The 14,819-nt window shown below is 35.9% G+C and overlaps 3 protein-coding genes across 7 annotated transcripts in view; 2 read left to right on the top strand and 1 right to left on the bottom strand.

The window, feature by feature from the left end:
- Positions 1 to 652: 652 nt before the first annotated feature.
- LOC107709733 (cytohesin-interacting protein-like) lies at positions 653 to 1,650 on the bottom strand. Its single transcript, XM_016514327.1, has 5 exons — positions 1,490 to 1,650; positions 1,251 to 1,291; positions 1,096 to 1,150; positions 831 to 933; positions 653 to 747 (listed from the first exon to the last, which is right to left on the bottom strand). Exons 1-5 carry the CDS (start codon positions 1,637 to 1,639, stop codon positions 653 to 655), a joined length of 444 nt encoding a protein of 147 aa, XP_016369813.1. The 5' UTR covers positions 1,640 to 1,650.
- A 1,123-nt stretch (positions 1,651 to 2,773) lies between these two features.
- cunh7orf57 (chromosome unknown C7orf57 homolog) lies at positions 2,774 to 9,522 on the top strand. 3 transcript variants are annotated; one of them, XM_016514337.1, is made up of 8 exons: positions 2,774 to 2,924; positions 3,357 to 3,436; positions 3,591 to 3,770; positions 4,144 to 4,237; positions 6,088 to 6,196; positions 8,152 to 8,234; positions 8,351 to 8,454; positions 8,627 to 9,522. In XM_016514337.1, the coding sequence occupies exons 2-8, from the start codon at positions 3,400 to 3,402 to the stop codon at positions 8,677 to 8,679; spliced, it is 660 nt and encodes a 219-aa protein (XP_016369823.1). In that variant the 5' UTR covers positions 2,774 to 2,924; positions 3,357 to 3,399; the 3' UTR covers positions 8,680 to 9,522. The 3 variants fall into 3 exon arrangements, with proteins under 3 accessions (XP_016369823.1, XP_016369822.1, XP_016369821.1); XM_016514336.1 differs by having other exon boundaries at positions 2,777 to 2,886; positions 6,085 to 6,196; XM_016514335.1 differs by having other exon boundaries at positions 2,777 to 2,924; positions 6,085 to 6,196.
- Positions 9,523 to 11,380: 1,858 nt separating this feature from the next.
- Positions 11,381 to 14,819, top strand: part of LOC107709738 (plakophilin-4-like) — a 47,111-nt gene continuing 43,672 nt past the window's right edge. For all 3 annotated transcript variants that reach the window (XM_016514333.1, XM_016514334.1, XM_016514331.1), the window contains exon 1: positions 11,381 to 11,713. The gene's annotated coding sequence lies outside the window, so the exon portion shown is untranslated. The remainder of the gene's footprint in view (positions 11,714 to 14,819) is intronic.

Here is a 14,819-nt window from a genome sequence, read left to right as displayed (position 1 = left end):
ATTTGGACAACTTTAAAGGCGATTTTCTCAATCTTTTGATTTTGTTGCACCCTCAGATTCCAGATTTTCAAATAGTTGTATCTCGACCAAATATTGTCCTGTCCTAACAAACCATACATCAATGGAAAGCTTATTTATTCAGCTTTCGGATGATGTATAAATCTCAATTTCGGAAAAATTGGCACTTAAGACTGGTTTTGTGGTCACATATTGTAATATTATAAAAATTATTGCAATCCAATAAGCACTGCATTAAACATTTTGAATGAAATATAATCAAATGCGATGCTTTACAAAGGGGCCATTAATAAAAATGTGACTTCTACTTTTCTTATTAAAAATGACATTAAAATACTTAATAATAACAACAACAACAACAATAATAACAATAATATAAAACCTTAATAAAAAGGTATGTGTGTGTATACATGTGGTGACCTGTTATATCTAATTAAATATTAAATATGTAGACTTTAACCATAAATTATGCTAATTCATATTTTTTCCTCACAAACAATTAAAATAAAAATATTTCAGTGAACAAACTAACATTTTTTTACTGTAGCATTTTTATATTCTTTTTCCGCTGAAAATACATTGTATAACTGTACATTAATCATCAAAAACGTAACATAGACAATAGTGTTGAGTCTTACATTAAGGTGGAGGACTTTTGAACCAGATTGTTGATCTGCTGCTGAGTGAATCCAGCAATATACACACTGTTGACCGTTATAATAACATCACCTGAGGTGAGAGACAAAGAGATTTTAGTAAGTATGAATGACACTGGTGCTCGACAGAAGTGAGCAGGTGTCTTAATAACTTACCTGTCATTAACCCACTACTCTCTGCCAGACTGTTCTCCTTCACCCAACACACACACGAGCCCAAATCCTGCTCAGTACTGATGCTTCTCTCAACACTGCTTGTCTATGGACAGGGAGTAAAGACCCAATCAATTCATCATCCAAAATCCAATTATCCCCTGACAGATAATAAGCCCTCAGGCAGGCACGTAATGCTTGAATGAATGGAGAAAAAAGTATAAGCAGAGTATGAGAGAGAGAGAGGGTGGGTGGGTAATGAGGTTACCTGGATGTCAAACCCAAAAGTTTCATTTTCTTTTCTTCTTAAAACGACACTTTTCCTGTTAACCAAGAGACATGAGCAAGAGAGAGTCAGACCAAATTTGAGTTGTGCATGTGGGTTGACAAGCTTAAGATGCAACTTAATAACTTTTTTTTTACCGTATATACTGCTCTGTTGTGTTGTCTTGGAATTGCACTACCTACAAAATAACATTTCACACTGTTAATTATTAAAATAAGCAATTTAGTAGGTTAATATGTTATTTACATAGCCTACTAAATATTAGTAGAAACCTACATGTTCAGCAGAATATTACTAGAGAAATATCAAATCATATTAAAACATCAAACAAAATAAACACGTCAAAAATAAAGCAAATACGAAAATAGTCACTTACGTTTCTTTTATGACTTTTTCCATCTTTGTTCCTGATGGTTTTAGAATCGGTAGTGTTCTTCTGTGTTTTGTGTCCAGTGTTCAACAGGTTGCTTGTCGCACAGCTGCTTTTTCCCAGCAGTTTTCTTATGTATTGAACAGATGCTGTCATCTTCAGAGTGTGTGCTGGCATATCTGCTGCTGAGAACGTCGCTCTCTCTGGTTTTAACGCGCGCCTTCGCTCTGAACGGATGTTACGTCACGTGACCACAGTAAAGTCCCCGGGGCTTCACTACAAACTACAGAATGATTTTACTGTAAGTCTGTGTCAGCGCACATTTATGGAGAATCATGTTTAAAATCACCTCTGAAACAATCAAAACGTAGACCTACATAAATATGGATGACATTTTCTGCCAATTAAAAAACATAATTGTATAGGTATGATAAAAATGAAAATTAGATTGTTTAATTTAATTTCTCATAATGAAATTGTATATGTGCTATTCATTTTTTTATCATTAAATTAATTTATTTAAAATTGTCAAAAAAAGCCTTCCGTACATTAAAATAGAAAAAGAGAATTTTTAAAGATGTATAGCAGATTTCAATTCACTTTCATTTTAAAATAAAATACAGTAAAGTAAAATAAAATAATAAAATAAAAAGGCAGAATGTCTTCAGAAAATGACTTCCATATAGGTTAAAACATAAATAAAGAATTGATGAAGATGAACAGTATGGAGGGCCAAATTACTCAAAATTAAATCATTAAATAAATATTGGAATATATAAATCAATGGTTAAATACATATTTAAATAATTAAATGCATAAATATTCCTTCATTCATTCGTTTATTTATTTATTCCACAGTTCATTTTCAGGGCAGTGGTTGTCGAGACGTGTATAAAATGAATGAATTAATGTATGAAGGAACGAACGAATGAATGAATGAATATTTCTGCATTTATTTACGCATTTATAGCCAATGTGTATTTAATTATGCATTTAACGATTTATTTATATATTTAAACATTTATGTAATGATTTAATTTTGAGTAATTTGGCCCTCCATATTTAAACTGTCTTAAAACAAACAAATAAATAAATAAACAAACAAACAAATAAATAAATAAGAGGATACGTGCTAATATAAATGTTAATAACAAAAGTTTAATAAAAATCTAAAACCATATTAGCTAATCCTTACTTCTCAATGATATACTACATGACATGCAAATTCTTGCGTTTGTCAAAACTGTGCTGTGGGCTGTGCGGAGGAGGTGTTTCCACGCTTCTTGAAGATCATTCTCTATCCAGTAGGTGGCAGGAAAGGCGTCTCCGGGTTCAGTGCGCAGTTCAATCTGATGAAGAAGAGGAAGCTAGGCGTCCCCCTTCTGTGCTCTGGTTAACACGACGTACGCTTTGTCTTTTCCACATCTTTTCGTAGCCTCAGGTATATCAATGTTCCAATCTTCCAATGTTGTTTTTATCTGCAATGTCTGTGAGTTCTATTTTTAAAATCTGCGCTGATAATTGTCTTGTCTTGTACAGATGATGATTGTGGTCCTGATGCTGCTTTTGTTACTAGGCGACAAGGTTGACTCGAGAGCTAAATGATAAACAAGAAAATCCTGAGAGAAATCGCTAAAATTACCACAGTGTTTTAAAACATGATCGGTAATAGATACATTTATTCGCTTTGGTAAGGTAGCTGTAGATACACGGCTGTCTACACGAAGAAATGATCAGTGCTCAATATGTCGAGCTGACACTGACATTTCATTCGCGCTTTAATTGGATAATTTAAGCACGCGTTAAAGGACAATAGTTCGGCTGACCTTTTATTTGGAATAAATGCAAAGGACTTAACTTTGTCTTTCTGCAGTTGCAGAGCTATCAAACCACCACTGACCACTAAGACACCAGTCATGGCTGCCGAGCCCAACTATCGCCGGACAAAACCAGGTAACGGTCCTTCTGAGAATCGCATTATACTGTTATCTTCTTTACAGACCACCTTATGCCTACATTGCTGTCACATAATACACATGAATATTGTTTTCACAAATATTTTTTGATTAAGGCAAATAATTGTACAAATATTATAATTTCATTGTAGGTGTTAGGACAGCTAACCTTGCTAGTTCAAATGGAGCTGTTGGACCCTCATCACAGATTCCGGGTTTATCTGCGACTGCCGACACCACTCCTCAAGAAATAACTAAAGGAGGAAGACGCGTAGGAATTCAGGCCACTGACTCGGATTATGTTAAACTTGCAAAACAAGGAGGACAGAGGGGTAATTGTGTCACACTAGAATGTATTGTTTTCAAATTTATCTTCAACTTTGCCATGATTTATGATATGTTCAGAATAGCATCTTATGCACTTGTCTCACTATTTATTAAAGAAACTAAGTGAAGTACATGTGTTTAGAATGACCTACTGCTTTTGCACAAATGTTTAGTATAGAATACAAAGTGATCGTGACAAATTATCTTGAAGTATTTAGTGACTTATTGTTTGATACAACTACCAAAAGTTAAGACATTTGTACACAAAACAGGATTACTAAAAGTGAAATCAGCTTGATAAACACAAAAAAATCACAACATTAGATTTGATTTGATTCATTTTAATTATGTCCTGCTTATCTTTCATTTCTCCCATAGGGTTGCTGAGTCACGATGACCCTGTGGAAACAAAACCTAACAATTCCTACAAACCCTCTAATTGGTTCTCTGGCACACCTGATGATCAAGAGAGGTGAGAATTTGTCAGCCCATAAGGTGTTGTTATGAACAGAAATAATAAATGAAGCCAAATGCTTCGGAAATACATCATTCTGATCAAAAGAATCATCCTAGACAGATTATAAGAGATCATCTCAGTTTATTACAAATTATTTGGCTGGAGAAAGATGCTATGAATGTGTCAATTACTTCTGGTATTTAAAGGAATTCAGGCCATCCAAGCTGTAGACGAGTTTGTTTATTCATCAGAACAGATTTAGAATTACATCACTTGTTCAACCAATGGATCCACTACAATGAATGGGTGCTGTCAGAATGAGAGTTCAAACAGCTGATAAAAACATCACAATAATCCGTTAGTAATCCACTTGCCTCCAGTCCATCAATTAATGTCTTGTGAAAAAAGCTGCATGTTTGTAATAAAGAAATTAATAATTCAGATGTTTTTAACTTCAAACTGAGTCCTTTATCGATTAATATTGCTATCTCCAGTGAAAAAGTTGTCTCGTCTAAATCAGGAGAGAAATATGCACAGATCAGTTTGAAAACTCGGTATCGGGCCCGATACTGAGCTCCTGTACTCGTACTCGTACTTGTTAAAATGCCACGATACCAAACGCCAATACCACACAGCATGTGATAAGCGCCATATTCAGACAAAGAAACACCGACAACAGAACAACAGACAGCAGAATGGAGTTAAGGATGTCTACTACGAAGTATATGTATGCAATGAATATAACGTTAGAGTGTTTGAAATAAATCCTTCTGTGAGATGATGTGGCTTCTTACACAGAATAATGCACTCAACATATTTCATAGTATTTAAGCAGTGATAAAGGCATTGCATTATAAATATACTTTATTTTAATGAAAATGATAATAATAAGAACTCAGATAAACCGTATATTGCTGTAGTCGTGTGTTTATAAGTCACGTTGAATCAGTGAAAGCAGTTGAATCTTCTGTTTATTCAGCTGCAGCGATAGGCATTTCCTGGATTTCTTCTTCGGGGCATATTTGGAGTTTCTGCGCGAGAGCGCCCTCTGGCCTTCGGATGGAGATTTACTGCTGATCACAGAACCGTGCTTCACTGAAAGATACGCATGACAATCGCAGCTTCTGTCGAATCGCGATCTCGATTCCATTTCGATTTATCGTGCAGCCCTAGTATCGGTACTCTGTATCGGCAAGTACCAAAAATAAAAGTATCGGTATCGGGCGAGTACTGGAAAAAGTGGTATCGGTGCATCCCTAGTGAAAACAGCCCCAAACAGTTCTAAACAAATATCTTGGTGGATTTTAATGTGAGAGGACACCGGGCGACAGACTTTTTCATTAGAGAAAGCATCATTAAGGATTATAGACTTTATTTTAGGCTAGAGGCGACGGTTTAAAGGGGTTAAAAGTTCAAACTTCTTAATGATAGATTTGTTTATTACAAACACGCAGCTTTTCTCTTAACAAGATGTTAATTGATGATCTCGAGACATGTCGATTATTGATTCTTGTTATGCTTTTATCAGCTGTTTGGACTCTCATTCTGACGGCACCCATTCACTGCAGAGGATCCATCGGTGCGCAAATGATGTAATGCTAAATTTCTCCAACAAACAAAGAAAAAAGCTCATCTTCATCTTGGATGGTGTGAGGATAGTAAATATTTTAGAAATGTTTCATTTTTGGGTGAACTTTTCCTTCAGCATGGAATGTTCAAGCAGTTCAATAGGGTGACATGAAGGACCTACATTCTTCTCTCAGAAGAATTATAGGGTTGTGTAGAGAAAAAGGGTTCCACCCCAATTCATCCAGTATGGTGGTGTGAAACTGGGGTTCAATCATGTCATCTTATGCTTACAGCAGCAGTGAAGCAACTACCCCTGATGGAAACAGCAAGTCTAAAGAGGTCTTACAGCACCTGGAAGCCCCTTTTGGAACTGATAACTGTTCAGCCTGGGATTCTGGTAAAAAGGTGAATGGATCAGCAAAGACCGTGATAGCCATCACTTATTTAACCCTCCCATAACTTCCTCCTGCTGCCATATTACAAACAATCTTTCAGTTGCCATCTTTCTTTTTTGCCATGCACCTGCAAAACCATATTAGTGAAGAAATCTTCACTTGAATCATTTGAGTAAAAACTCCAAGCTGCATGCTGTTGTTTTTGTTTTCCATTGTTGTGATTCTGCTTTTTATTTTCTTAATGGTTGACATGAAGACTTTGGATAAAGATCTGGTCAGACCATGTTCTCCCATAGGACTATATATAGGACTTTTGCAAGATACACTATATGTGACCCTGGACCACAAAACCAGTCATAAGGGTCAATTTTTTTTAGATTTATACATCATGAAAGCTGAATAAATAAGGATGTTAGGACAAAATTTGGCTGAGATACAACTATTTGAAAATCTGGAATCTGAGGGTGCAAAAACATCAAAATATTGAGAAAATCGCTTTTAAAGTTGTCCAGATTAAAGTTCTTAGCAATGCCAAAGTTTTGATATATTTACGGTAGGAAATTTACAAAATGTCTTCATGGAACCCGATCTTTACTTAATATCCTAATGTTTTTTGGCATAAAATACAATGTATTGTTGGCTGTTGCTACAAAAATACCTGTGCTACTTATGACTGGTTTGTGCTCCAGGGTCACATATGGACAAAAGTATTGGGACACCCCTTCTTTAGAACAGAAAAAGGCACTTCCAAAACTGTGGCAACATAGATGGAAACATAATTCATGTATTTAAAAATTGTATTTCCATCTCTGTTGCAACAGCTTTGGAAGTGTCTAAAATGACTCTACCCATATGTATTGAATATTTACGATTCGCAATTGGGGCACCTCCAACGTTCTTCCGAGCAGATTCAGTCACTCTTAACACACCTCACACCACAGGGAAATCTGATAAGATAATCTTTAGAACCACCAAGATAATCGGGCGGGACATTACCTAGGATTGTCGGAAGGGGAGAAATCGGCCCAAAATCAGCCCGATTATCTTGTGGTGTGTACCCAGCATAAGTCTTTGGTGTTTGGTTTTTGGCTCAAGGTCTGCAATTAAAGTCACACCAGAGGTGTTCAGCTGGGATTAGGACTTTGCTTTCTGCAGACCAGTCAAGTTCTTCCACACTGACTGAATCAATCATTTCTTTTTGAACCTTGCCTTATACACAGATGCATTGTCATGTTAGAATCGAAAAGATTCCTGTCCAAACTGTTGCTATAAAATTAGAAGCACACAATTCCCTAGAATATCATTATATGCTTTACCATTAAGATTTGTACTCATGGAAATGACTAAAGTAGTCAAACCTGTTCATTAGAAGGGGTGTCCCAATAGTGTAGTCCATATAGTGTATCTTCTGTGTTTTCATGGTGACTCTTTAGGCATACAAATTTGATAAAATTGTTTGCTATGTGGCTATTTAGTTGTAAAGACAAAATACTCATTTGCTGTAGTCAAGTTAGGGTTGCATACTTTGAAAGCAGATACTATAAAGTACTAAGGTTACGGAACAAAGACTTTTAAATGTAAAAACCAGTTTGAAATTTAACTATAAAGAACTAGTTCTTTTAGAACACTGACTCAAATGACTGTTGCTATGGCTCTGTACCCTGTAACGTTAGATCTGTGGTTCTAACTTCGTTCCCTATCATTTTCATCTTTTACACAGGAAACTGAATCATCTTACTGCATTATTAGTCATTTATTATTCTGCCTTCATGCTTCTCATCTTTCTTTGTATTAATGATGCATTTGTGACGTTTATTTTTTATTGCTGGTTGGAATTATTCATTGTGAATTTTGAATTAATCACATGTAAAGAAAGTTGCATTAGTAGCATTTTATACCATTATATTAAATTGTGGATAATTTTGTTCAATCCTAAAATTATAAACATCTTATTTCCTTACACAGAATGTAATTCATGCTGCATCAGAGATGCAGAAGCTCTCCCTAAGCCAAAAAGAGATTGTGGAAGCCAACAAGTTCAAAAAGATGTATGTCTCTTTTTACATTTTTAGCCTCTACATTATTTTCCAGATTCACAATAAAAACAATTATTAAATTCCTGAAATGTATTTAGTGTATAAGTATTTGATAATTGTCTCTACAGTTCCCATGAGAAGAAGAGGGCAGCTCCAGTGAACATGTCCAAACTTTTAAGTTTTGGTTATGTTGAGGAAGAGAATAAATCTCTCAATGATGATGATGCTTCAAGTGAGACTTGTTTTTTTATTAAAAACATCATGAGTGGTTTGAGTTTTGTGTTGCGTCGTTAACCACATACACTGTAGGAGGCAGCTGCAGTGTTGCTTGGTATGAAATTCTTAAAGCATGTCAAATTATTTCTATAATTGTAAAACTAACTTGTGTGCCTTTGATATTTTAGGTATTACCTCTGAGCAGACCAGCACCATTGCACCAGAGGAGGAACTGGAATAAAAATGATGTCCCCTAGCTAAAACCCTTCTTCATGAATTGTTGTTCTCTCGTATCCACTAGCTCCTTTGAATCAACCACCCACTCTGCTTTATGCAAAAACACTTTTTAGTCATCTGATTGTTCTCATTTTGCATCTTTATCTAAATGACTTGTTTGTGTTATGCTCACATATCTATGGTGCTTGTGATCAGGATAACCATACCCCTAGAAGGAAGGAATATTTGTAAGTCCCTAAATGAAATCTACAGGGTATATGCACCACAAAATACATCTTAGATGCATGAAGCATTGATACCAAGGAGCTGATTTTCATACTATTCATTCTTCACTTGCACATTAGTGATCATGGCGCAATAATGTGCCAAAACCTTAAGAAAACTAAAGATAGCACACACATAGACAGATAGGATATACCTATGCCACGTTAAACAGCTGTTTCTCACCTCACATTGTCAATGGATATGACAAAATGTGTAAGCTGCAAACTCTTACTACACTTTACATGGCTGGTTAATACATTACAGTACGTCTCTTGTTTGAACACTTTTGAGTGTTCTTACGGCCCAGTAGTTAGCTAGTTGAGCGCATGATGAGCACACAAGAAGGTTACCTTACAGTAAATGATTATATGAAGTGAGAACTTTGAGAACAGGAAGGGGGTTTAGGGAGTTCGCGATTGTGAATGTCTGTTGTTGTTAGTATTGATGTGATAGTAAATAATAACCAGAGATTCAGTTGTTTTGGTGTTCTACGCTGTATAATTTAATGTTTCTTCCTTCTGAAAACAATGTTTACACTTGCTGTCAGTTCATATCTATAAAGGATGACTGAATAAATTTGCATGTGCATAAAATACTTACTGTTTGTAGTCATTGTTTCACAGGTTGAATGCACTGTTATCCCTACAGATTTTCAACTTTTTCAAAAATGCCTTCTACATTTCAGACTTTTAGGTGTAAAAACGTTTCAAAAATAGGCAAACATTTTGATGCTAAATAATAATGAATAGATAAGAGGATATAATAATCAAAAACAACAACAGTAATAATATTTCAATGTAATATGGTTAATATGAAAAGACATACACTTTATGTTTTTAAAATAAGTCTCAACAAGGCTGCATTTATATGATTAAAAACAAAAACAGTAATATTGTGAAATATGATTACAGTTTGAAATAACTATTCTACTTTAATATATTTTAAGATGTAATTTATTCCTGTGATAGCAAAGCTGAATTTTCAGCAGCCAGTATTCCAGTCTTCCCTGTCACACGATCCTAATCCTTGATGTTGAAATACAAATCTTTTGTAACATTACAAATGTCTTTACTGCCACTGAAAATAATAATTTCTTTTAAAAACAAAACATCTTACTAATCCCAAACTTTTAAATGGTAGTATATGTTTGAAATAAGATAAGTGAAGCACCCCACATGAAAAAATACTATAGTCATTTATAGTAAATACTATAGTGTTTTTGAACCATACTATAGTAAAGTACTTGAATTAATCTGTTGTGGTAATTCTATAATCGCTGTGGTAATATAACAACTATAGAAATATAAACAAATTACTTTACCCAATACTGTACTAAGTTTTCTACAACTATAGGGTATATTATACTACAATATACTACAGTTTACTGTAGTAAAAACTAAAGTATACTACAGTATTTATTACAGTTTATCAGTTCACTATAGTTAATACTACAGTATGCTGTAGCATTCATTAACAAAGTGTTGTAAATACTATAATATATACAGTATCATTCACTTTACTATAGTATGGTTCAAAAACACTATAGTATTTACTATAAATTACTATAGTATTTGAAGAAACCAGAGGAGATAAGAAACAGGAGTTTCTGACCACAAGATGTTCAATTTTACAACAGTGTGCATATTTTGTATGCATAATACTGCCGGGATCCACTGCCCTTTTGGATAGATTAAGATGGACTTGAAATGCAAGGTATGGACAGTGTGACCGACGAGACGCCTGAAAAACACTAATAGTCCCACAGGTTCTCATAACAGCCCTGAATGCTGGACTTTGGCTGGCTTCTAACAGGTCCAAGACTCGGTGTGTGTGACTAGTTGGCGGAACATGAGAAGAGGCTCTCCTTTAAGCTAAAAGATGAGGTCCAAACACCTGATGGGTAAAGCAGAAGGAGTCCTGAATTGAGCTCAAAAAGCTTTGGTGCTCCGTCTGGCAGAACCGGTATTTTGCTTACCCTGCACCTTTTTAACTGTTATTACGTAATGTGTGGGAAATGTTTCTCTTTTTTTTCTAGACTGCCATTTGTGTTGATTAAATAGCTAAACTAATTGCGAAGCCTAGTTTTTTTTATTATTATTTATTTACAGATACAGCTTTATATAATACAGGCTAATATAATTTGATCGGGCAGTGAAAGATGTTATATAATCTGACAGAAGCACTTAGAGCACTCCTAAGGGGAGATGCCCTTTTATCCACACGATGGCAATGTTGCCTAATGCTCATTTCGAAAAAAGAAAAAAAAGCCTCAAGAAAATCGTGTTTTTATTATCATACAAAATATTTATGATGCGCCGGCTAGTCTTCCCCAAAGTTATGTGGACTTTGTTAAACCGAATACTCATAAATCCAACCAACAGAAGACTAAACACATATATCAAGCAATTCAAAGTAACCAATTTGTGGGCGTTTATGCGCACTATAAGCAGATGGTCACTCGTGTGACCATTTAGGGCTTGTTGTTTTCGCTCCGTAACCGTCTTTTTTACGTACTTCGATGGGAACTCCATATTTTTTAATCAACTCCTGTTCGACTACATGGCAACACATTTAAATGCCCTGAAACAGCGTCTCTCTATGTGGAGCGGCTACGTCACGCGCTCTGACCCTCTTGCCCATGGAAGCGCGCGAGACCCAGCCGGAGCCGCCCGTTCATCGCGTGAAAACACCTTTGGAAAGAATGTTATCCAGTGATTCCGTTACAAATGGATTTATCGATCTCCGCGAATAATTTGCATTTCGGCGGTTTTGCGGTAAGTACTGGTGATTTCGCGCAGCTCCAATGAAGCGTTGCTAACATCTGGCGCGCGCATCGCTGCTTGTCATTTATCGGCAGATTCCGTGCATCTCTCCTTCAGTCATTTTCAAAACTGAGCTGTAATAGACGAGGTGGTCAGTGCACAAGCGGAGAAGCGGTTTGCATTTCTGTCGATGCCTGCTTTAAAGCTCATTCCATCTGCCTTTCTTCATTGCAGTGTTTAACTGTGCAGAAAATATGCATTTGTACTATAGTTACACTTATATAATTGATGGCATTGTTTAATGCATAAAGCTGAATAACTTGAGCAGGTGTAGTGTCGCTTCCACCTCTAATCGACATACCTACACCTCCCATCAACATCTCAGGTCCATCATCAGTCCCTGCATGGCGCATTTTTTCTATCTGTTCATCATCTTCTAACCTGGGCAATGCATTGCATGTTGCATTATTTAGTCACATTAATTAGAATCCTTGATGACATGTGTTATGGCATCCTACAGTCCAGTATCCCACAGCCTGTGAAGCAGGCTGGTCTCCATTATGACTGATATGCTGTCACTGGGACTCAGGCTGGACCATCTTTTAGACACTTTTCTTAATGCATAATTGAGCATCCCTCTATGTCCTTGCTTTCAACTCCTGCTCTAATAATTCAAGCTCGACAGAATCTCGAAGAAGTCTGAATCTGTTTGGGCTGTAATGGCAGTGTAGTTGCAGTTTTAGCTGCCTCATCATATTGACCAGAGTTTAGATTGAATGCAGGTTTGCTGCTGTGCACCATGTAATTGCTGCTGTGCGGTGATTTGCTTTGAGCAGTCCACAATTACAGTATGTAAAGATTGCAGGGACAATGCATCATGATGCAGTAAGACGTATTCCTCAGAGACCCGAGCTGTCTTTACACTGCATTGTCTTGTTACATGGTCTGAAAAAGCATCCCAGGGACTTTTGTGTGTGTATGTGCATTTGAAATAACCAAGGCCGAGTTTCGATATTCATTAGAAGTGACAGAATGATCTCTCTGACAGATGTAAGTGGTGGTGGTACACAATGTCAGATGATTCCAATAAGTAACAGTTTATTACTTCATCATGGTTAATAGGATGGTTTGCTTGTTCCCCTCCTCTCGTTTCGTCTGTATATAAACCCGGTGCTCTGACTGACAGCAGACTCCTGGTAAATCCAGTGTGGAGGTGGGTGGGGATTTTAAGGACTTCTAAAGTGGATTTCGGATTTTATTCTTGTAAATGCCTGCACAGTGGGCTACTGCCATTTATGTAGTTTATAAGCTTTAAGTCATTGGATTATGTATGGATGTGTGTGTTTTGCAAGACCGATTCTTTTCCGTGAACCGGTTCCTTCGGATGGTTCGTTTCATCAAACCCATTAAAAAAAGCTTATTTGGTTCTTTTACGTCATCACTTGACTACGTCACCTATACATATTTCTAACAACTTAGTGTATGTTATGCTGATATGTTATGTCAAACAAAGCATATGTGCTAAAGCAAATAGCTGATTATTACATTTTATTCACTAGTTCACCTAAATAGTTCACCCAAAAATGAAAGTTTTCTGGCCATCGAAGATGATGGCTTTCTTTCTTCATAGAACACTAAAGAGGATTTTTAGCTGAAACCATGGTCCTTGGTTATTCATAATATGTAAGTCTGCAGGTGCCGTCGCTTTAAGAGTCAAAAAAGCCAATATAGGAAACACAAAATTTATATTTGTGGCCACTGGCAATATATGAAGTGAAACGATCAGTCTGTGCAAGAATCTGAACATTATTTACATCATTATTACCTGTAATCCATAACCTCAGGCAAACATCTTGAAACTCAAGCTTCTGTTGCATAATGACAAATATGTGGTAACAAAATCACGCGTGAATAGATGCCATTGTTGTTTAGAACATAGAGGGAGGATGCCTTTGCAGACCATGACCATTGAGTCAGACATGACCAAAAGCTCCGCCTGTAGGTTTAATTTATTCATTTTGAACAAGTTGTTTGGTTCAGCAATGGTCTAGTGAGAGGCACCTAGTGTATTCTGGTGTAGTCAAATTTGTTCATTGCAAATCTCAGGTGGCAGGCTCACACAGACTCGAGAATTGGATATCACTATTGCACATAAACATCCAGCTTATTTGGTCATGAATATGTGTGCAAGTGTTTGCATTGACTGCCTGGTCATCCTCAAGATGTTGCCTTTTCTAAAATGTTTGAATATGTGTTTATACACACATGTATGTGCATTTTAGTTAGGGGTCGATGCCTAGTTGATTTGTGAGTGTGACTATAGATATTTTTTTCTTATTTGAAATATTTTTTACTTTAATTAGTGTGCTGTGCTTTAGCTGTTTACAGTAAACCCTCTCTTGTTTTGCTTTTAAATCCATTCCCATTAAAGTAGATATGCATATTCTGGATAAATTGTGAATCACTATATAATGGCTTAGAATAGACATCACAATAGAGTGGTGGAACTATGACATCACTTTGTAGGCCCGGAGAAACCCGGAAGCGAGTTAGCATTTTAGCACGTCCGGTTCCATCGTCCCAGAGTCAATGGGTTTTTTGAATGGGAGTTTGATTAAATCCCCTGAAATAAGGTCCGTGGTTCACACAAGTTCATCACTTTTGATCAATTTAAAGCATCCTTGCTAAATAAAAGTATTCATTTCTATAATTTCTTTCCAAAAAAATAAATAAAGAAAGAAATCATACTGACTCCAAGCTTTTGAATGGAATAGTGTATAATGTTACAAAAGCTTTTTATTTCAGATAAATGCTGATCTTTGGATCTTTATATTCATCAAAGAATCCTGAAAAATATGTACTCAACTGTTTTAAATATTGATAATCAGCAAATCGGCATACTAGAATGATTTCTGGATCATGTGACACTGAAGACTGGAGTAATGATGATGCTGAAAATTCAGCTTTGATCACAGGAATAAATTACATTTAAAATATATATTCAAATAGAAAGCAGTTATTTTAAATAGTATAAATATATTCAAAATTGTACTGTTTTTGCTGTACTTTGGATCAAATAAATTCAGGTTTGGTGAGCAGAAGAGAATTCTTAAAAAAA

Source organism: Sinocyclocheilus rhinocerous, unplaced genomic scaffold, assembly GCF_001515625.1.
Source record: "Sinocyclocheilus rhinocerous isolate Xijiao unplaced genomic scaffold, SAMN03320098_v1.1 scaffold4039, whole genome shotgun sequence".
Taxonomy (NCBI): Eukaryota; Metazoa; Chordata; class Actinopteri; order Cypriniformes; family Cyprinidae; genus Sinocyclocheilus; species Sinocyclocheilus rhinocerous.
Note: the sequence above shows the minus strand (reverse complement) of the source record. Positions and strands in the feature narration are given on the sequence as shown.